At 38.2% G+C, this 24,287-nt stretch overlaps 1 protein-coding gene across 1 annotated transcript in view; it reads right to left on the reverse strand.

Moving 5' to 3' along the window:
* ttc9b (tetratricopeptide repeat domain 9B) overlaps window positions 1-22,795 on the reverse strand; it is a 33,781-nt gene extending 10,986 nt beyond the window's left edge. Inside the window, exon 1 of the mRNA XM_051870419.1 lies at window positions 21,778-22,795. Within this exon, the coding sequence (XP_051726379.1) occupies window positions 21,778-22,231 (454 nt within the window). The 5' untranslated portion in view covers window positions 22,232-22,795. The remainder of the gene's footprint in view (window positions 1-21,777) is intronic.
* Between the last annotated feature and the right edge of the window lie 1,492 nt (window positions 22,796-24,287).

Consider the following 24,287-nt stretch of genomic DNA (forward strand, 5'->3'; position numbering starts at 1 on the left):
TGGATGTCAGACAGCGCGTCCTGTATTAAGTATTAAACTAAGTGCTCTTTCTCTTTTTATTGTGCTTAAACTGTCAAATACACACAAGGTTATGTCAAAAACACACACAGTTCACATAAATACAGTCGGTTATGTCTGTGAATGTAAACAGCAAGTAAAGAAGTTGCATGTGTATATTAGAGCTGTGTAGTAAAGTGACGGCGCACCTACTGCTATATATGCTGTTAATATGAATCAAACAACAAAAGGAAAACAGAAAATCACTCACTGCTCTTGATTGAATATCTTTAGTAGCTTTAATAAGAATACATTTCTGCTCTTAAATGCTGTGGCGAGGAGATAAACATGGCAGACTGTGTACAGCTCACTGAGGGCGGGGTCTATGCTAATAGGGCAGAGTCTGTCAGCAGTCGTGGGCGGGGCCTAGGCATTTTGTGACGTGACAAAAGGAAAAATCTGCAAATGTTTTGTTCTGAGACACTGATTATGATTTATAGGGATTAAAATACGAAGAGTGGGTGGATTTTTACCATTATAGGGTGGTTGTGTACACACACTTCCGAACAGGTTTATGTTCAAACACCATGTAAAAGTGAATTTCCCCTTTAAAAGTGTCATTTCATGCACCTTAACTGTGATCTCCAGTGATTAACTGGGCAGGCCTGTCTCATTTGGTCTGGGATGGGAAAGAGAGAAACTGCCTTTCAGCACACCACCATCGCGCTCATCGAGCGTCCTGTCCATCTTCATTCTGGGCAACTGGAACACTGGCGAGCTCTCAGTGTATTCAGTTTCAGGCAATAATGGTCTAATGGCTCCTAACTCTTGTGATATCATGATCTTTCTCTCTGGGCCTTTCTCTCTTTCCACAACACACCTACAAGCGCACACACACAAATCCTGCAGCCTGATTCATCACACAAATGGATAAGGCGTGGCATTGTGGATATTGAGGACTGCACTTAAGTGTCTGCTGAGTGGCTCTATGCGTGTAATAATGATGGCATCACATATTAATGGACCCGATGCACTTTATGCTACATCATAGTTATATGAGAACATCACTGCACAGCTAAAAAACCAAAGCTGGTCATCTGAGCGGGCCAGATACTAACAGGGTCAATCTTGAAATAATCCAACTTTACTGAGGAGGTTTGATAGATTTGTCACCCTTGATGAAGCACCACAAATGTGCTCTGCTATACACTGTTTAGGTATAACATTATGACCACCTTCCTATTATTGTGTTGGTCCCCCTTTTGCTGCCAAAACAGCCCTGACCCATTGAGGCATGGACTCCACTAGACCCCTGAAGGTGTGCTGTGGTATCGGGCACCAAGATGTTAGCAGCAGATCCTTTAAGTCCTGTAAGTTGCGAGGTGGGGCCTCCATGGATCGGACTTGTTTGTTCAGCACATCCCACGGATGCTCGATTGGATTGAGATCTGGTAAATTTGGAGGCCAAGTCAACACCTCAAACTCGTTGTTGTGCTCCTCAAACCATTCCTGAACCATTTTTGCTTTGTGGCAGGGCGCATTATCCTGCTGAAAGAGGCCACAGCCACCAGGAAATATCGTTTCCATGAAAGGGTGTACATGGTCCTCAACAATGCTTAGGTAGGTGGTACGTGTCAAAGTAACATCCACATGGATGGCAGGACCCAAGGTTTCCCAGCAGAACATTGCCCAAAGCATCACACTGCCTCTGCCGGCTTGCCTTCTTCCCATAGTGCATCCTGGTGCCATGTGTTCCTCAGGTAAGTGACGCACACGCACCCGGCCATCCACATGATGTAAAAGAAAACGTGATTCATCAGACCAGGCCACCTTCTTCCACTCCGTGGTCCAATTCTGGACCACTTTTGATAGATACTGACCACTGTAGACCGGGAACACCCCACAGTTTTGGAGATGTTCTGACCATTTTTCCTGCTTCTAACACATCAACTTTGAGGACAAAATGTTCACTTGCTGCCTAATATATCCCACCCACTAACATGTGCCGTGATGAAGAGATAATCAGCGTGTATTGACATAGAGGCAAGTCAGTTCTCTTTCATGGTTCGTTAGTTTTCAATCAAAGATTGATTCAAAGACCCCAGATGAACCCAAAAAATGAACAGCTTGTTATTTCGAAATGACACCAACAGAATGAGGTGCGAAAATCAACCAACAGTCGAAGAAGTAATCCAAAAGCGCAGACTACAGTGGTTCATCACATTAGCCAAATGAATGAATGGAAGGTCCAACTAATGGTGCCCAAGAAACCTTGGCAAAACAGATCAAGGCTGTCCTCAAAAACCACAGGCTTAGTCTTCCTGATGCCTAAACGTGAGTCTTTCAACTGCCAAGCCTGGAAAACTATTGTACAAAACTTTGCAATCCATTGGCACCCACAGCAACGTATTGGCTTCGGGACAAATCTCGCCCAAATGTTTGCTAAGGGACTGAGTGAGGGAGTGTATGAAAAGAGTAGCGTGAAGAACATTCTGCTAAACATCTTTTATGTCCCACAGAAGAAATAAAGTCATAATGGTTTGGACAGAAATGGACAAAAAATGATGGCAGAATGTTTAATTTTGGGTAAACGATCCCTTTAAGGTGATTTCGGAGTTCGCTGGCTCGAGTTTTCCTAAAACCGAACAGGTGCAGGGACAGCTGTTGTGTGTGGGAGAGAAAGATGTGCAATAGGTAGAATTGGTTAGCAAATGTTCAGGATTCCCCTCATATTCACACCTTCACATGAGGAGAAAAACCAAAATAAGCAGAAAAGCTACCGGCTAGTCTGCAGGTACAAACGTTAGAAAGGCAGGAAAATTAGCAAAGCAGGAAGAGAGCGGATAGTGGTTTGTGAAGCACAGAGAATAACAAAAGGGTGAGGCAGAGCAGAGGGAGTGAGAACTTGAGGGTAATCGATTTCAAATGCCCTCCTCCCGGAACATCCATCTCCAGCGGACTGGATCTCTCCCTCTCTTTTTTGTACTTCTTATTATCTTCTCTCCCTCTCTGTGCTTTTTTTTCACCTGTCCCTCTATCTCTCTCAGGGGCACGGCTCTTTTGACAGGTGTGGGCTGACAGCATCGGGTAGGGGAGTGGAGCGCTGTTGGTTTGTGGTGATTACCCTGCTGTCACTCTGATGGTAATTAGTTCTCTTGATGCTTAATGGTTGATGCAGGGACCCATCAGTCTGAATGACATCTCCCCTCCCACTGTGTCCTTTCTCACCCGCATATCGACCTCGTCTTGATCCTCCGCTTCACCTATGCCACTGATTAACACCTGCTCTCACGTAGCCAGAGCTTTTACTAAATGGCAAATATCTGGTCCACACCGCAGCTTATTCTGAACAAGAAACAACATGAACAAACATTGAATAGATAGAGAGATAGATAGATAGATAGATAGATAGATAGATAGATAGATAGATAGGTGGATGGATAGACAGACAGGCAGGCGGATAGATAGATAGATAGATAGATAGATAGATAGATAGATAGATAGACAGATAGGCGGATGGATAGACAGACAGGCAGATGGATAGATAGACAGACAGACAAGCAGATAGATAGATAGATAGATATAGATAGGCGGATGGATGGATAGACAGACAGGCAGATGGATAGACAGACAGACAAGCGGATAGATAGGTAGATAGATAGGCGGATGGATAGACACACAGGCGGATAGATAGATAGATAGACAGACAAGCGCATAGATAGATAGGTGGATAGATAGGTGGACGGATAGACAGACAAACAGGTGGATAGATAGGAGGATGGATAGACAGACAGGCGGATAAATAGAATGACATAAACATGAAAACAATTTTATTTTCAGAATATCTCATAAAAAATATACTGGACGTTACATAAAGACAGCCAATCAGAATAGAGCTTGCCAGATCAAGAATATACTGAGGCTGGGACTAAAAAACACCCAGCCTCATCCTCTTCTCCATCTCATCTAGTGATCTAGTCAGCACAAGCAACCACATACGACATTAATATGTTCACAGTTTACAGTGTAATGATAAACACATGACTCATTTTGCCCATTTTAGCGTGATGCATTTGTTTGTTTACTTAATTTGTCACATGACATCAATATCACATAAAACACAGCAGTATAAGCTTCCCTCCTCATGCAGTTTTTAATAAAGCAGTCGCTCAACCCTCAGCAAACAAAACATATCAGCTCCAACAGGAAACACTGACAGACTGCTTTAAAAGCAACAATAGCAGGTCTCAGAATAGTTTAGCAGCGGATGCGCTTGAGTTGGTTTTCAGTCTTATTTAACAAGGCTGAGGGACCCTGAGCTCACATGTATAATTCAAACATTAGTTACTGCTAAGTGCTAGTTCCTCCCCCCTGCACCGAAGCCTGTTGATAATGGCCTTGTCAGTCAGTGCACTGTGGCTTGAAGGACGCTAAGAGGAAGGCTGCCCTAAATCATGAGACCCTGAGACTTAGCAGCCACCACTGGATGTCTTTCCACCCATCCATCCATCTCTCCCCCCCTCCTCAGCTTCTCATCTTTAGCTCACTATTTCTGATTAGGAGTAAATGACCTATTCATATTGTATGAATCTCATTTCCTCTCCGAGTTTGGAAACTGCATAGTCACTTTACCCACCTTCATTTATCTTATCGCCTACAAAACCATCTTCTCTTCACAGTCTTTGTCTTTGTTCTTATTATATTCACATTCACCACAAATCTAATAGGATCTAACAATTTTACAGGTGCTATAAATAAATCTCCACACAAAACAGGCATACTACCTGACAGATATCACTGAAACAGGTGTCCTGAGAAATCACAGCATCGAGGCTCTATAAACAGCAAAAAAAGAAGAAAAAAAAGAGAAACTAGAAAACTAGCCAATCAGAATCATTTTGCACATTCGCAACAGAGTACAACAATGTCCGTCCACTTTCCAGAAGTATTTTCCCCATTCATTTTTCCAATAAATATCTTTATTAAAGAGTTATAAGCCATGAAGCTGATTTGAGGTGAATCGCAACACTACAAACTTTGATTTTCTTGACACAGTTCTCTGATTGTTTGAGATTTCTTTACAGAATCGTGTAGTTTTTCCACAAGGAATTCCAGTGTTAAACAATTAATTAAAAATGATGCTGAAATGATTCAAGCTGATGGATTCAACAAAAGCATATACCATCAATAAACACCCTCAGAGCTCATAGTAGCGGTTCTTAGTTTAAAAAAACATTGAAAATCAATTTTTATTTCTGGAACCTGACTGACACTCTATAGAGAGTGCCACCAGAATAGATGCCCACTTTTTATAATTATGCACATAAAGCAAAACTAGAATAGACTGCAGCAATCTTAGTTCCGTAAGTGTTTTTCCAATTCATTTTTTCCCCAAAAGGATTTCAAAAGATTCCTTAATAAAGAGTTATGATAAAAAGCCAACTAACTAGCTCAGAGACGAATCACAATATATTAAAAACTTTGATTTGAAGCAAAAAAAACATATAGGAAAATTGAAAATGCACATGAAGCATTATGGTACAACATAAACTTCTGATTATATATAATACCATATATTTGAAATTTACTTCGAATATATACAAATAAATAAATAATTTGAGAGGGTAGGGAGACTCAGTTATCATATATAAATATATCACATCCAATGCTTCATGAGAGTCCCTCCCTACTGAGCTCTTTTGTTGCATTCACATTTACATGGTAACAGTGACTTCTCTGATTGGTGGATTTCTCTTCAGGATTATGGGTAGTGTAGTTCTTCACCTAGAATTAGGCTAGTAAACAGGATTTTTTTTCCTTTTTAAAATCAAACTGAAGCATACACCTTAACAATCACTTAATGTCAGAGCAAATCTGTCTAGAAAGTTTTGTACTAGAGCTACACGATTAATCGTAAAAAGATCGCGATCAGTTGTTCAAAAACACTGATTCATCCAGTAATGAAACAAGTATATATTAATGAGTCACTGAATTCATTCAAAACCATTTTTTTTAAATAATTAATTTAAATTAATTAAAACAAATTTCCAGCAATTAATATTTTGTCAGAACCTCTAGTAAATTACATGTTATTTTGTTTAGTTTTATATTCAGAATCGTGGGAGAATCGTGATCTCTATTTGGAATTTAAAAAATCGTGATTCTCATTTTATACAGAATCGTGCAGCTCTAATTTGTACCATTAGGGGCTATTTACACAACACCGTTTTCAACTAAAAACTAATTTTTTACTGTGTTTTGGTCATTCATTTACACAACAGCAGCAGTTTGGGGGCCTAAAAACCTGAACCTTTGAAAATGGATGTCAAAGTGCAAGTTTTTGGAAACAATACGATTATCGTCTCTGTGTAAACTACAAAAAACGAATTTGTGAATACAGTGACGTCATGCACATGCGTATTACATGTTAAGTCTATAGGCATGCGTGAGTACTTGACTTGACTCTCAGTCCACATTTCACTGACATTTTGCCACTTTATAGTCCAGGGTCGCTTGTAGTTCTGTTTTGACAACTCTTGGGGTGTTTAGCATGGTAATGGGTATGACAGTGTTGATATGTTTGGTCTTGGCGGAATAGATTTGCTACACTGCTGCTGCTGTTATTGCTGCTGCTGCAGAGCAAGTACGGGACTTGCTACTGCCAATACATACATGACAAGCTGCTGTGAGCAAGACAGACATGCTGCTACTGCTGTACAATATTGCATACATGAATTACATGTAGCAGATCTATACAGGTGGAGCTGGGGAAGGTGGAGGGTTTCTGAAAGCGCGCTGCACTGCCAAGGCAAATGCTAACCAAGTATTTTGAAGGTTGAGCACACAAACTCATTGGCTACTGATAAAGCAGGAACCAATCAGCTGTGCCCTATAGATAATGATGTGATTACGATCAGGTTGAGTTAAAGGACCTATTAGCCTGCGCCATCTAGAGTTTCATAACAGAACTATGTATTAATCCAACCACATTATCCGTCCAGACAAAACTGCTCAATGCTTTCACCATCTTCCTTGTGTGTATTCACCAGTCTGTAGAAGAACGCATAGTGTTTCCTTACAAAGTGACATCGCCAACTACTGGCCTGGCAGCATACTACAACATTTTTAGTCCTTTTCACGGATCCGTGAGATTGTTTTGACGACATTATCGTCTGTGCGTGAAACTTTTCAAAAACGTTTTTAGTACATTGTTGTCATGTAAACACCCTTAAAAAAAACAATTTCTCTATGGAGAAATTGAATGTGATATTTACTCGTGGAAGGGGTGGGGTTTGGAGAAAGCTACTGCATCACTTTAGTAAGAGTCTGAAGTGATGCTGATTGCTTGAGTGGGTGATGGTGAAGTCTGCGGTCATGCACTGAACACTGAGCTCATTGCTGATCTTTCAAGGGACTCGATGAGACCCACTCACCATATTTTGCTTACCACCCCCTTCCCCCCCCTTGTCTTTTCCCTCTGCCTTTCTTTCTCTCTCTGACCATCTGTAATCACAGAACGACAGCCTTGATCACCACACCATGCACATGTACACCGGGGGAGCTGACAGCATATATGACTTTGCAGTTTTTGACCTAATGAGAAAAAACGACCATACCAGACCCTTATTTCACATTAGTACAGAAAATTACCACCACTTTTGACATCTCAAGCAGACAAAATACACATTTTGCAAGTATATGCATTAAATAGTCTTTCTCTCCCTGGAAAGTGGACCAAAAATATTGATGACTCATCTTCTCCACAGGGGTGTATACAAATTTTTGTCCATTGGGGCGTGTAAAAGTGCTCTCTGGAATGTTCTTGTCACCTTAATTATGAATAAAAAAGCACCTGCAACTGATCTAATGCTGCAAAAGACTGATATTTCCCTCCTCTTCCCACAAAACCCTCACAGTCATTGTTGTCTATGGAAACAGCATCACATCACCCCTATCTGCATGGATTACCCACAGTGCAACATGGATTGTGGAAAGAAAAAGGCTAGATTACACAGTGAGATCTGCTCGTAAGCTCCAGAAAACACCTCAGCCGAGAGAGAATCGTTGAGCATGTTTAAGAGGAGAGGATGAATTATTAATGCAGCTCCCTCCCATCATGCCCCCAAACACCATATGCACATGCTGACTGTAATCAAAACATCCCTGTATGGACACTTGATCGTATGCCTGTGATTTAAAAATGTGCAGAGATATTTTTTTATATTCCTTGATTGAATTTTGATGCTGAGGCTAGAGGATGATGAGCAGACTGCGGCCGGCTGGATTTCCAGTCGGAGCCCTTAAGCGATGCACTTAGCACCAGAGGTTTCAGTAAACCATTATGACTGTATGGAAACATCACCGATGTAACTCCACTTAGACAAGGGCATTAACAGAGACTTGATGAATATGCATAATAGCGGAAAGAGCTAGATGATATAGATCCTTAGAGAGGTCACTTAATACTACTTTCTATGATTTTTTTGGGCGAACTACATGATGTGCACTGATAAATTTTTTTCATAATTATTTTCTTAATAAGATAGACAGACAGATAGTTAGATAGATAGATAGATAGATAGATAGAAATAAATTGAGGCAATCGGTTGCAAATTCAAAGTTTAAGTAAGCAGAACTGGCAGATTTTTATTTTGTTCTCATATAGTTTAATGCTATTTAACTTGAAATGTTTTGAGTACACTCATCTTTTAAATTAGCATAACAAAACAATCACTACTAAATCTCCCACTTAACATTAATATTGCACACAAAAAAAACATTATATAACACTTAATTTTAACATTTACTCTCCCTTTCGAGTGTCATGGGCTAAACAAGCTGGGAAATAGAAATTCCAGCCCAGTTTCAGTTAAAATTAAATTTGTCTAAATTAAAAGAAATATGTTCATAAAACTCAAAACAATGAAACCGTTCATTTTACTTAAAATATATCAGTTCTGTGAACTTGAAAGAAAAGAAAGTGCTAAATACTCAAAAGTTAATTTGACTGAACTAATTTGTTTAATTTAAGTTTGTCCTACTCAAACCAATTAATTATTTTGAGCGTTAGGGTTTACAGTGATGTTTTGGTAACCCTTTACAATAAGGTTTAATTTGTTAGCATGAACTAAAGCTAAACAATACTTCTAAAGCATTTATTAATCTTAGTTCATGTTAATTTCAACATGTACTAATACATTATTAAAATAAAAAGTTGTTAACATTGCCAAACAAACATTGAACAGTTGTATTTTTATTAACTAACATTAACAAAGGTTAATAAATGCTGTAAAATATATTTCTTATAGTAAGGTAATGTTAACTAATTTATTGAAATGAGACCTTATTGTAAAGTGTAGGGGTGGGAGAAAAAAAAAATCGATGCATCGCGATTTTCTCTTCAACGATTCTGGATCGATTCTGAGCTTATTTTTAACCGCAGTTGCGAGATGACGCTGCGTGTGCTTACGGTGCGTGTCCACCGGCGCGGAGCAGAGCGAGCGTTTTCAGTTCATTCATATGGAAGTTGAGCTTCACTCTCGCGAGCCTGAAGATGCTCAACGTCCATAGGAATGAACTGAATACCCTCGCTCCGCGCCAGTACGCACCGTCAGAAACAACCGTATTCTGCTTGTTTCCATTTCCTCTCATACACACACCACTCGAACCTTCTATAAAATAATCTTTCATACAGTTTGGAAAAGCTAGAGCGAATTACATGCGCGCCCATTCGCGTGGTTCATCATTGCACAGGATATGCGCTGTGAGAGAAACGCATTTGGAGTGCTGTGGGCTTATATTTTATAAATATGAAACTCACTGACAGAAGGCTGCTGCTTTTAATTTCCACGTGCGCTTTGTGAAGGGTGCTCGCGCAAGTGGCTGTGTGCGACTCCATTTAAGTGTTTAAATGTAGTCTACTTGCATCTCAAAATGCTTTTATGACGCGAAATTAATGTAAACACCGTCAGTTAGATCAAACAACCGTAAAGCTGAGAAAGAGAAAAATCACTCACAGCTTTTGAATGGAAAACGTTAAGATACTCTTAAATACTGAAAGCGCTCTTTGTTTATTGCTTGTAATGTTTCGTTGTTCTTCTCTATTATTATTTATTAGACTACTTGCTTTTATGTTTTGAAGCTGTTTATAGCCTATATTTAAAAATCTTAACATACAATTTTATTATTATTTTTTTTTAAACTAGTAATTAAAAAGTACTTATAATTACATAGACTATGTATTAAATAAAAAAATATATATGTTTACAAAACTAATTAATCAATAAGAAAAAAAGTGGATCAAGAATCATTTTGGAATCGGATCGGATCGTGAGGTGCCTAAAGATTCCCACCCCTAAATGTGTTACCGATAATTTTTACAAGAAAAGCAAAATACTGATTAAGAAAAAAAAATTGCATTGTATTTTCTATGGCATCAGAAAACATGGGACAAATTAGCTTTTTACTACTATCACACTTTAAAAAAAATTATTTTCATGATTTTTTATTATAACATTTTTTCTTAGATCATTAATGTGGTTCAGATAACATACTATTTTGAGTTTCTGTTGATTAAAACAATCACCTTCACTGTATTAATTTCAATGAACTCAAAATTAAGGCAACCAGGTAACTTACTTTTTTAAGTTAAACAAACAATTCCTTTTTACAGTGCAGAAAAAAATGGTACAAAAGCTGTCACCGGGGTGGTACCCTTTCAAAAAGTACCATATAGGTACTAATTAGTAAAACTATACTTAAGGTAATAATATGGACCCTTTAGAAGTAAATAAGGTACAGAAGCATGCACATTAAAAGGGTGGTGCCCCACTGACAGCTATTGTACCAATTTTTTTTCTGAGAGTGCAATAATAAATCAGAGATTTGAGAATAAGACCGCAACACAGAGAGGTTTTCACTTCGACATCTCCAGGCGGAAACGTATTGTGTCGCTGACCCGCAGTGTTGAATTTAATGAGGAGGGCTGCCGAATGTCCCTGAATGACTCCGCGTCCTAGAAATGGCCAACGGTGAATCAGCGGTACAGCCCCCTACAGCGGTCGCACACAGCTCACATTCAGAGGACGAACACCACCAGACGACAACAGCTTTTTGCCATGACTAGGCAGGGGAATATTAGAACCTCAACTAAAGACAGCATCATTACACTTTCATTAACAGCTCACGTAGCAGGAACTATAATCATCCTGTTTGTTTAAAGGGTATGTAGACTCAAGTAGACTTCTAGAAATAAATACCTATTTTTTTGTTTTGCTATAGTGATATATCTAAGTTCTCAGGAGCATCATACTGGCCAGCTTTCAATGATCTTAAAATATTCTTGGTGCAACAATGTGCTTGGCAGTTTGGATTACAGGGAATGACATCTTGTCAGGTACATCGAAAAACAGCTATGGGCCACAGCAAATTTTATAGCTCACCCAAAAGTTTTGCCATTATTTACTCCTACTGGTCCTCACCCTTAAGACTTTCATAGAATACAAAATGAGATATTCTTAAGGTTGTACTGGATGCAGTTTTCCCCATCATCACACTATCATGGCAATTCTCATCTCCAGTATTTTACGTTTTGGCGAATTGGAGATGAATTCATACAATCTCATTCGTACATTTTGGTACAATCTACTTACGCTCCACTGAGAGTTAGGTTCATGCTTGGTCTTTTTTCTAAATATTGTGCGTTTTCGTACAACTCCACTCTAAAAAATGCTGGGTTAAAGGATTAGTTCATTTTAAAATGAAAATTACCCCAAGCTTTACTCACCCTCAAGCCATCCTAGATGTATATGACTTTCTTGTTTCTGACGAAGACAATCGGAGAAATATTAATAAATATCCTGACGCATCCGAGCTTTATAATGGCAGTAATGCACTACCAAACAAGTATGAGCTGAAGAAAGTGTCTCCATCCATCATAAACATACTCCATTAAATTAATAAAGGCCTTCTGAAGTGATGCGTTTGTGTAAAAAAATATCCATATTTAACAAGTTATGAAGTAAAATATGTAGCTTCCGCTAGACCGCATTTCGTATTCAAATTACAGAAAAAACGGAATTGGTGTCGCGTCAGTTCCATAAGTTGAATAGGGAAGGCATAGGACGTACAGCGTAAGCTTTTTAAAGAATACGGAAGGTGGTCTGGCGGAAGCAAACAGAGCAAAATTGAAGTCATTTTACCGATAATTCTACCCAAACCTTTTGAATGACTTTTTTGGATTACTTTCATTATAGATTTAGGTTTTCATTTGTTTTGTTTTGAAGCATTTTTATGGTGAAGCAGTCCCAATTCAATGTAATTGCATGGAAAAGAGCAACCAGTAAAACAAAGTACTGCAGGGATGACATATTTTTGTAGGCCTCAACGAAAGAGTTAGCATTTTAGCACGGTGCCATTTAAGCTTCCTGAAGTCAGTGGGTTTTTGGTTAAATGCTTGAAATAAGGTCTGTGGTTGAACACAAGCTCAAGATTTTTCACGTTTTATTCTGCGATATAAAATACTTCAGTAATACCCTTTTGTGATTTTTTTTTTTTAAAGCTTTTGCAAAAGGCGGTTGCTAACAAGTGGCTAAATGGGACTACAGAGGTTTTATTAAACATCACAGCCGAACAGATGAACTCATCTACGCTCTAGTCCGCTTTCACAGCCTCATTCGTTGTGTTTATAATCACGCTCTTACAAACTATTATAACTCAAACTTTCAGGGAAAATGTTTTAAACAAAGACTGAAAGAGTTGTCCAAAGCTTAGTGATGATGACGCTGAAGTCATGTGACCTCGGTGTAGTTCGTTTATAGCCTACATTTAGCTTTTGACCTCTGCCGATTGTATTAACACTTTAAAATTCATTTCAAGATTATCACAATAAACAAAACATGTAAGTATCTCTATTGTATTGTAAAGCTTGTAAAGCAAACGATTTTTACTTCAACTTGTTAGGAAAATCCTTCTGTCTCAAATAATAATGCAACACCAAACTTTTCATTTTAAACCCTGCACACAAAGGCTGCATCATTACAGACAGCTGAAACCTACTGTACTTTATCTAAAACACATTCACACATCAACGTGCAAGCTCACACATAAGGTTTCTAGGTGCAGAGCTTCCCCAAGGCAACGGCACCCAAAACCAGATTAAAACACAACATCACAGAGAGAAACTATCATTAAAAGGGATAGTTCACCCAAAAATCATTTACACACCCTCAGGTTGTTCCAAACCTGTTTAATTTTTTTTTGTTATGTTGAACACAAAGGAAGATTTTTTAAATAATGTGGGAAACTGAACAGTTCTGGGGCACCATTGACTTTCATAGTATTTTTTTTTTTCCTACTATGGAAGTCAATGGTGCCCCAAAGCAGCCTGGTTACAAGCTTTCTTCAAAATATCTTCCTTTGTGTCCAACAGAACAAAGAAATTTTTACAGGTTTGGAACAACTTGAGGGTGAGTAAATGATGACATAATTTTCATTTTTGGGTGAGCTATCCCTTTAAGGGTGAGTAAATGATGACAGAAATGTAATTTTTGCTTGAACTATCCCTTTAATTCCGAGACACTACATCACTCCACTAACCTGTTTACACAGCAGTGTTTCAGGTCAGGATGAATCTTAAGTGGCCCTTAGAGAGGTTATCTTAGTGTTGTGTTGATGCACAGGGGTGTGCTCCCTCTCTCCCTCTCGCAAACACCCATCAGTACATGACTCAGCATCACAAGACATTGCCGGGAGTTGCTGGAGTCCTTGCGGGAGAGGTTTCTGTTTTTATGACATGCTTACAATAGGTTTCAACGCTAACTCTCCTGCATTGCAGGATATAAAACTGCAGCAGTATGTAAGAGCTAACATATGTTACTAAAATATCTAAGACTATTAAAATATCTACTGGGGTCAATTAGCTCATGCTGATATAAACTTGCTAGACTGTACAGTCCACAAAATGTTACACACTGATTTGGCATTTAGATTTACAGTTTTACATTTACCCAGATATTTATGATCTTTTAATACTAATTAATAATTAATCCAGAGATTGAGCTCATCTCTGAGATTAGATTAAAACTGAAATGTCAGCTGTTTAACATCAAGTTAAATTACAAGTAAAATATTTAAAATCATTTAAAGAATTAAAGTTGCCAATAGCACACTGATTGCTTATTTGTCTATATAGGCTAAATGTCTACATAAATGCAAGTTTGCTCTCCTGAAATCAATATTTTCTCTCTCTAGTATCTCTCTGTGGAAAAGTGAATATCTCAATCAGAAATATGCTTTTAACGCAAGCATATTTAATAGGGGTGTAACGATACACAAAACTGATGGTTCTGTTCGTACCTCGGTTCTGAAGTACAGCAGGGAGAGAAAACTAAACAAAATTGTTTTTTTTGTTTTTTTTAAACAGTAGTTTTCTGTACAAATGGTGTTTCTGTCTTTACATGAATTCAACTATAATTCAAAGTTTCTTTAGGATAAAAAAAAAAAAATGTATCTCTGCTAAAGCTGTAAACTATATAGGAAGCCCTTACTTGCACCTTACCATAATATTAAATGTTCAGAGCGTAAACTATTAGCCTAAATTCAGTTGCTATTTATTTTTAGATAGCTATAATAATCAACACTCAAATAACAAATTGTATGTAAACATGTAAAATGCACATAAGGCAGTTTTTGCATTAATTTCTTAATCTAATTATAAAATTATGTTTATAAAACGGATAGTTCCGGCCCTTGATTCTGATTGGTTGAGCCGCATTCGAAGCCGTTATTAAATTACTGAAAACATACAGCTGACCGCATTACATAAGTATCACGGTATAGTGTGTATGTTGCTGCGTCTGTCTTAGCAACCACTCCTAGCAACGTAAACATATGTTTGTTCTCTATTGGTTTTGTTCATTGAAGCTTACTGCATTATGTATAAGAGTATTGTGAGAGATATCGAGTGACCGAGTGTATTACCTGCATTCAAATTTAGCATTTTCCTTCAGGTCAGTCCTATGTTCATAATAAAAAATCCGTTTGAATATCCGCTGCGATCCTGTCTTTTAACCGTTAATGGGTTTCCCCGTGCCCTGCTGACACTGACAACGCTAGTCAAAGCCAGAGCATTTAAATATTTTTCAACGGCTCTGGTCAAAGCATTTGTCATTTGCGTCTTGTTCCGTATTCAAAACAAAGTTTCAATATAAAAAAAGTCTTTGCGACTGAGTGCCTTGCTCAATTTTTGTCAATCTTTGTCGCCATCTAATGGCTTAATAAATATAACTTCTGTTACTGTTCACATTTAGGGACTATTTTTTTCCAGCGGAAGGAAGCCTTTTAATGATTTTACTTCATGAAAGTTGCATATTTTTTGGCTTTAATATTTGTATTGTGTGGTAACCATTTTATTTGTCTATAAACCGTTAACCGTTTTAATTTATAACACCTAAGGGGGTTTTAGGCCCTCCGCTCCGCGTTGTGCCTAACAACGCCCTTTGGCTGTTATAAATTTACTGTAAACCATGGCTTCTTGGGGCTTATTGCTTTATTTTACTCCAGTTTGTTGTTGAAATATAATCATGTACACAGTGGCTGTCATTTTCATGATAGATTTACTTAAACATTAAATATTCAAGACAACACTAACAAGTTACATAAAATATAATGAATATAGGCTAATATAGTGCATATATTTAGCAAGAGTTCATTTCTCTGGCGAACTAACAAGCCGTGGACTCGCCTGAGGTAAATGCTACCTGACAGTGTTTACAAGCTGTTTTATTGACGTCTTTCCGCCTTTGAAACTCTGATTGAGCGATTACACGGTATATATGTTTCAGTAAGTTGTACTGTATCTTCCAACATACCTTCAGATGTTCATTCATGTTTATTCTGTAACTAGTGTTAAAAAGGAAGAGATGATCGCGTTCACTTGCGCTCCACGCTGTCGCTTAAAATGAGGCCCGAGTGATCTGTCTCGCCACATAAAAGAGCATCAAAACTGCATTTTTTGTCTGAATTTCATGATAAAACAGACAGGATTTGAAAGACGACACTTTGTTTATTATCGAAAGTAACAAAACGCGGAGCTTATTGTGATTAATGGTGGTTAATGGTGGTTAGGCTATAATGCTGTATTCGTCGTGTAGATCCAACACTTTGGTACGCCATGAGAGTTATCACGTTTTTTCGGTTCGGTTTGAATATCAATACACCCCTAATATTTAGCAACTCTGGTTGCCAAAATCACTCTTATTCCTTCCCTTTACTTCTTTATACAACTTGTTCTTTCAACCAACTTTATTGCAGTTACAGCAGTTCTTACGGATGCCTTGCAAGCATTCTTGGTTTTGGTGGTTATTCCCCTGCATCTTCTTACAATGAAAAATGACCCAAAACTTGAGTAGAGTGCAGAGGGACCTATAACAACATGTTCAGGTTCTACAGACCCAGAAAAGGTAAGCAGGCATTCAGTCTCTCTACGAACACACACACATACACACTGCCAAACCTCCTCTCATCCAGTACTTTATGATCTCTCTTATTTTCTCCTCCATCCCCCCAGGCCGTGGCAGAGCGCTATAACATAATATAGTGTACTGTACAGTAAGTAAAGCCTGTGCCCAGAGGAACCCTATGGCGATGCCATGCCATCTGCGGACCTGGCACCAGCTGCCTCTGTTCGCCAACCACCATGATAATTAACAGACACCTCCACCATCACATTTCTTGTACTTTTCACCTTGTGTTTGTCCCTGATGCACATCAGACAGTGTTCCAGACAGAGAGATCTGGCAGTTGAAAAAAGCGTGTTTAGTATTTTTTTTCTTTTTAAGCGTTTGGCTCTTGGGACAGCGATAAGACCGTATCCTTGAGTTGATGAATGCAACGCAAACACTATCTGGACTCTCCAGAGTCAACCAAGCATAGAAAGAGAGGAATACAGAGACAAAGTCTTGATTTCAATTTAATACGGCCTCTTCTAATTGGACATCAGGGTTGAGAAGTTCATTGACTGTCGCTGTCTGTTGTAATGAGAGAACAAAAGGTCAGTGAGAGTTATATAGACACATGATTTTCCCAAGCCTTATGTGATTAAAAGAGTACTAGCATTTTTATTTTAAAATTAATCAATAATTCTTTTATTTTATTTTATTTGGCAAAACATTCAAGTACCAAGTATCAAGCATAACCCTCACAAAATTTTGTTCAATTCAAAACAACCTAAAACAAGAAATAATACATATCTTCAAAATTAAATAACTAAAATATCTTTTAAATATCTTTTTTTTTTTTTTATTCATGTGCACTCAATCTTTAAATCAAAAACGTTAACCTCTCCTCCCCCTTCCAAACGACATCTAACAGTCTAGTATTTTATTAAAATAAAAGCTTATTCAATTCTATTTACATTAGTATTACTGTTTTAGTCATCTCTAATAATACAGCTTGAAATGTGCTAAAATTACATAGTGTTGATTTTATGCCGCAGTGACTTCACAAGCTCAGTTTTAGCACTTATATCTGGCACTGCCTCGAAATGAACTGAGCTTTGACAGAAATGCAATATAAATCACTACACATTACTAAACGTCCACTCTTCCCACCATACACTATTGAAGAACATGTTAGTCTAATGACTATTGTTTGGCTGTGCATAAGCATACATATAATACATTATTATTCATAATTTCCGGCTTTAATGAAAAGCTACCTAAAAAGCTTTTCTGGGTGTGAGCTGAAAAAGAAATACACAGAGTTTCTGTGTATCTTGCATAACTGCACTACCAAAAAAAGTTACGACCAAATGTAGGCATAACCCAGTTAGAAATCCTGTTCTGTCCTTTTGGGAATTCACGGCTTAGACATTGTGTTTTGAATAAGGATGGCAAATAAACCATTCATCTTCTTGATGTTCAGACAGATTTAGGTAACTCTACTTGGCACATGTATTTCTTGATTTTTGTTTATCACTTATATAATGCAAAAGTTTTTTGCCTATTTCTTGCAAGATATCTTCCTTTCTCTCTCATAACATCTCTCATGGTTTGATATCTTCCTCTTCCAGTTTAGTTTCAAATGTAGCATTCTGTATGGTCTCTTGGTGCTGTCAAGACTGACTTATGACACTTGCTGAGCCAAGAAAGACTGTGTTTTCGCGAGAGGCGACTCAGCAGGCTTTGTAAAAGAGTGGTGCAGAAGTTGCTGTGGCTGGCTGAAGTTGAACAATACAGATGGAAGGCCTGGCCTTTTCACAACAAACCGTTTAGAAGGCCCTTTACCTCACACAAACACACAACAGCATCGTTCAGATTTGCAGATCACACAGTAGGCTATTCAGCTGGCTCTCTCTCTCCCCATCACCCCTTACTTGGCAACCCACACCACCCGAGTACAATCGCTGAGGCCAGCGACAGCAATGGGCTATGTCACGTGATTGTTGAAAACAATCTTTGCCTTTTTTTGCCTTTTTTTTTTGCATATAAACCAGCTATATTATGGATCAAGGATTGTACAGACAAAACATACATACAAGATCATTCTGAGAACTTGAGAATGATCTTTTAAAACTAGCATGGGAGACTTTAAACAGCATCTTTTTAAAAAAAAACATGAATTCAACATATAACATATAGTAATGCATTCAAAACTAGACTTTACCTACTAGACTTTACTGCAAAAATATAATTCAAAATTCGCAGGTCAGAGTTCACCAAACTTGAACTTTGGAATGCAGCAAAAGTTTGTGAAATGCAGCTTGCGTTTGCAGTCTGATGCATTGAATACGCATACCGCCAGATTTTTGTAACCGTGCGTACTTGTAGTAGACGGCTTTAGTCCGTCGAGGTAAAAACATGAACACATTGAAGAGCCGCTTTTTAGTAGACATTGAAATTGTACTTTTAACTGAAAGTGAAGTGTTCTTTCATGTTTAATACTGTAAATCGAAATGTGCATAAAAATCAACGTGACGTGACATGGTTGGAGTGCCGAATTACAGAGCTCATGCAAACATATCCACATCGCTATGATCAGATGCTTTCTTAACTGCTGTTTTCTCACTGCTCTCATTTTTGTTGTGTGTTTATTTTGTTGTTGAAAGGAAAGCGTGCAGCACAGATTTACATTTTCATCTAGCCAGCTTACCTTTAACATTTTTATGTATTCTAACAATGCAGTGCTGCATCACGAAAGTTTAAGCCTTGCGAATTTAAATATTCAAGCGAAAGAAAACGCAAAAGGGAACTCAATTCATTACTCATTAAGTTTAGTGTGCGCAAATATCCGAAGTGCGCGCCCAGAAAGCTGCATCTCAGACAGCGTGCAAATACTGAAATGAGCTCCGTTTCACCTGTTCTTACGCTTGAACGGATATATTCACATAAAATTATGTCAAAAAATGCCCGTCTCGGCGAGTATCCTAGTAAACACAGTCGGTTATGTCTTGAGTGAATATAAACAGTTGAGAAAAACAATGCATGTGTACAGTATCAGTATGCTGGATCCGTGCATTAGCTCTTAAAGTGACAGCAGCCTAATATTTCTGCTGCTGTCTGAGTTTTTAAATGTTAATCAAACAAAAAAGGACCAAGAAGGGAGAAAAAAAAAAAAAAAAAATCACTCAGTGCTCTTGACTGAATAACTTTTAAAACTTTAAATACACTGAATAAAGTAATCAAATGTAAAATAACACTGGATAGTCTTCACTGTATCAATTAAGCATAGATTAATTATGCTTAATTGATACAGTGAAGACTATCCAGTGTTATTTTACATTTGATTACTTTATTCAGTGTCTCTAACGGAAAACTACTGTTACTTGTCTTTAATAATGTTTTACATTTATATTAGTTAGGCTAGTAGTTTTAGCTGTGGTATCGAAATTGGACTAGAGAATTTTCACTGGTATCTAAAATTTTGGTGTCATAAATTGCTTTTTGCAAAAACAGTTTAATAGCCAATAAAAAATATTTATGGCTGGTAAATTTTCTTAAGCCACCAGCCATATATCAGGGACTTAAAGTCAACCAAACAGAATTCAAGAGATACTAACAAGACGAAACACAAAACCTATGTGCACCTCAACCCTCAAAGGCCCTAAATACAGTATGAAACTATAAAATGCATCTTTATATAAGCATTTATAAAAGTTCTCTCTATATATTTCCTGCTCACCTTCATCATGACTGCAGGAGAACAAAAAAAATGATTGAGGGAGGGAATTCATACAAATGGAAATTTTGCAGTGGTGTTTCTCTTTCACGCCTTAATGCTTCTCCCAGAGGGCCTGAAGTGTTTGCCACATTTGTGACATTCAAGCCTCACCTCAAATCGACCACCATGCGAGACCACTATAGACATCAAGGGCCACAAACACCAGGCATCACACCCATCCAGATCAAGCAGATGTGCAGTATTAACCAATATTCTCTGAATGAGCAAACACAGTTGGCATCTGTGATCCTTTTTATGTTATCCCCTGTTTATCGACGACTAAACTGCCAAATTTTACATGAAATGACCTTTGGGAAACAATATGTGTCGATGTTATCACATAAAGAGGGTGTATTTATTATAATGGGCTGTAATTTACAGATTGTAGACGCAACAAACGCTTGGAGAGTGCATTGGCTGCTACACAAAGCCATAATAAAATGATACTCATTAGACTATGATTTAAATGCCATATCAATATGGTTTTGATTAAATGGTTTGGATGAAAAATGTTCAAGCTTAAATTTTGAAGCTGATGTTGCAAGTTTCAACAAAGACTAAAACTACCACAAGGATATGAATTCATGTGCTTGAAAATTGAACATTTGTTATAGGATTAAAAAAATTACACTTATGGGGAATTTCAACATTTTCCACCCTGCTGAAAAAACAGCTAAAACCAGCCTAAGCTGATAGGCTAGTTTTAGTTGGTCTCCCATGCTGGTTTTAAAGAGGTTTTGGCCACATTTTTAGCTGGTCAAGCTGCTAAAAGACCAGTTAAAACCAGCTGAACACCAGCTTAAACCAGCTAAGACCACAGCTGTTTTTTTTCAGCAGGGCTAGCCACAAAACAAACGCACGTTGATATAGTTTGTATGCCAGTGAGTAATTTATGTTGTAGAATAAAGCGTGAAAGTCTCTTAAGGTAATGCTAGCAACTAACTTTATTTTTTTCTCCAAAAATAAAAACCGCTATTTAAAAACAAGAAATTCCCGACAGAATCCGTCTCGTACAAGCTAACGTTGATTTTCTTCCGGGTTTTCTACAAACTAAACTAGTTATATTGTTGTCGTTTACCGTGATTGGATACTGAATCTTATAGAACCAATAACTCCAACCTTTTTTTTTTTTTTTTTTTACCTCACATCACCAAGAACTTGAAAGAAAAATGAAGAAAGTGATTAGCATACTTACTATGCTACGTATCAAAACAGTAGTTCGCGTGGTACGTTTAATCTTCTTGCGCTCTCAAATAATCGCAACGTGACATTAAATGAACTTGGATTATTATGACACTGGCTCAAGAGAACAATGAAGGCCAAACTGGTCGTTAAACGCAAACAATGGCTTGAGTGATTGTTTTCAGTCTTGTCTGTATAAAAACACAACTGTTTTCTTGCTGTGGAATTACTCTGTGTACGTTTATATTATTAATGCCCTTTATTAGCCACTGTATCCTCAAACACCTTCACCTTATCAACAGCATCTCAGAGTGGCTTCAGCCTCACGCAACCTCCAGCGAGCGGCTCAGAACAATGGCAGCGGCTGTTTCCGAGTCTCACCTGTCAGGCTGTCGTAGCATTCGATCTCGGTGCTCTCCACCGCTCGCTGCTGCTCTTCTGTCAGCTTGGCAGCGGCTTGATTCAGGAGGTTCACCTCGGATCCGGTGGTCCCGTCGACGACATGGACCCCTTTCAGCTGCAGCAGCGCCCTGTGATATTTCCCAATAGCTTCCCGGAATTTCTTCTCCTTGTAGCATCGGTGACCCTCCAGTTTGAAGTCGATCGCTTTCTGTATTTTCGCCTCCATCTCCATCTCCGCGCCGCCGACGCGATACCCTCCACCTCCGACGTCCCCACCCGCCGCCGCCGCCGCCAGACTCCGGCCCCCAGCCTCCGGATAGCTCTTCAGGCTCTTGATCGAGTGCTGCTTCGCTTCCATCTCGCTCAGGAAGCCATGCTGTTCCGACACGGATGCCTGTGTTCTCTTTAAGGGCTGGAGCAGCGTGCTGTGCATAAAGGATGCGAGCCAAACGAGAGTCGAAAAACACAGGCGCGACCGGATAGTATCTCCCCGGGAGGAGGTAACTACAACACTAAAGATTCCCGGCTATAAAAACGCGTTAGAAGAGACAAAGAACACAAACAAATCGCGGTTGTCTCTGGTTGAGCAGCGCGTGGAGCTGATGCTGGAGCGGGAGGACTCTTTGCCGCCGGCGAGAGCAGCTTCAGCACCACAGACAGCGCCAACGAGCACTATCGCGAGGCATTATGGGAAGGAATTAATCGTGAGATGATGCTGCTACTGGTGGATCACGATTACATTAAAGAGGAGCGGTAAATCTCCAAACGTCTTAAAGCCAAATATGAATTAAAAATGCAAAGGCTGCCCATCTTTACGTCGTTATCGTTAGCATGAAGGGGCGATGCAATTACCGCCACACTGTGTGGACTCCCTGTAGTGAAATCCAGCTTATCTGGTAACTGTGTTTTGGAATATAGTAGCTGGTTGATCAGCTAACATGTTCAAAAAAAAAAAAAAAAAATCAGCTCTACCATCTTAAGATGGTACACACTAAAAAATGCTGGGTTAAAAACAACCCAAGTTGGGCTGAAAATGGACAAACCCAGCGTTTGGGTCCCAACCTATTGGGTAGTTTTATTTAACTCAACTATTGTTTAAAAATTACTGTATTGCTTGTTTCAAATGAACCAAAAATATGTTGGAAATTAACATTTATTAATAAGTTTAATGAATAAAAATAGCTTATTAATAAATGTTCACCTTTTGATTATTATTGTTGCCTCTAGTAATTATGTGTCTGATTTTTAATTTCCAACCTATTTTGGGTTCATTTTAAGCCAGCCATATAGTAATTTTTAAACAATAGTGGGGTTAAATAAAACTACCCAGCACGTTGGGCAAACATTTAACCCAACCGCTGGGTTAAAACAACCCAATAGCTGAGTTTGTCCAAATTTAACCCAACATTTTTTTTAGAGTGTTTGATGAGCTGGATTGTTGCTGGTTCATGATGGTCCGCTATAAGACCGGACAGGACAAAGAGACATGCAAAAAACAGTTCATGAAGCATGTAAAATGTGCCCTTAAATTATCTTCCAGATCAAAGTGGAAATGGCCTCCCTAGGGAGCTTGAATAATTAATTTTCCTGGCAAAACACCCAAATCTAAACGCTGACCAGGCAGGTTTGTTATATATTAAAGGCAGTGCTGGGTAGATTGTAGTCAGTTACTGATTCTAAATTACATGACAAAAATTGTAGTTAGATTACCACTTTAAGTAATGTATTCTGACTACTTTCTGATTACTTTTTTTAGATTACTTTTGCCCTAACTCATTTATCACATTGATTTGAATAGGATAATCTTGATATAAAAATACAAAGAGAGAAGAAAATATATTCTATTCTTTGTGATTAACAACATGAAGTGTGTTATATATTACATTATGTCAGGGTTTCTTAGACCGGGGTTTCAATGAAATCATAAAAACTAAAAAAAAATTTTAAAATACAAAATTAAAATAAAATTTACTAAAAAAAGATGGGAAAAAAAATTGTGTTTGACCTACATGTCTTTTGACTATTAACTGACATCAAAGAACCGTGAACTTATTATTATTTTGACTTAATTTTATTATTGACCAAGCTTGCTAACTTAAAATCTAAGGGCTTACTTCAAGTAAATATATTAGGGCAAAGAGTTTCAGCTGACAAAAAAAAGTTGGGGAATCCCTGCATTGCATGTAAATATGAAATTACATGAATTTGTACATTTTAATGTGCTTGAAAGACAAAATCCTTCCAGAGACAGTAGCCTAATAAGGTTCGATGACTCACACCCCCCGTTTCACAGACAAGTTAGACAAGTTTTGTCCTGGACTAAAATGCATGTTTGAGCTGTCTTCACTGAAAGCAACTTGCACTGACATACCTTAAAATATGTCAGTGCCATTGTTTTGTGTCAAAATGCACACCAGTAATGTTTTTTTTTTCTAGGGTACGTTTATAAACGCTACTTAAATACCCTAATTGAACTCTAAGGCCTAATC

Source organism: Ctenopharyngodon idella, chromosome 18 (assembly GCF_019924925.1).
Source record: "Ctenopharyngodon idella isolate HZGC_01 chromosome 18, HZGC01, whole genome shotgun sequence".
In the NCBI taxonomy this organism is placed as follows: Eukaryota; Metazoa; Chordata; class Actinopteri; order Cypriniformes; family Xenocyprididae; genus Ctenopharyngodon; species Ctenopharyngodon idella.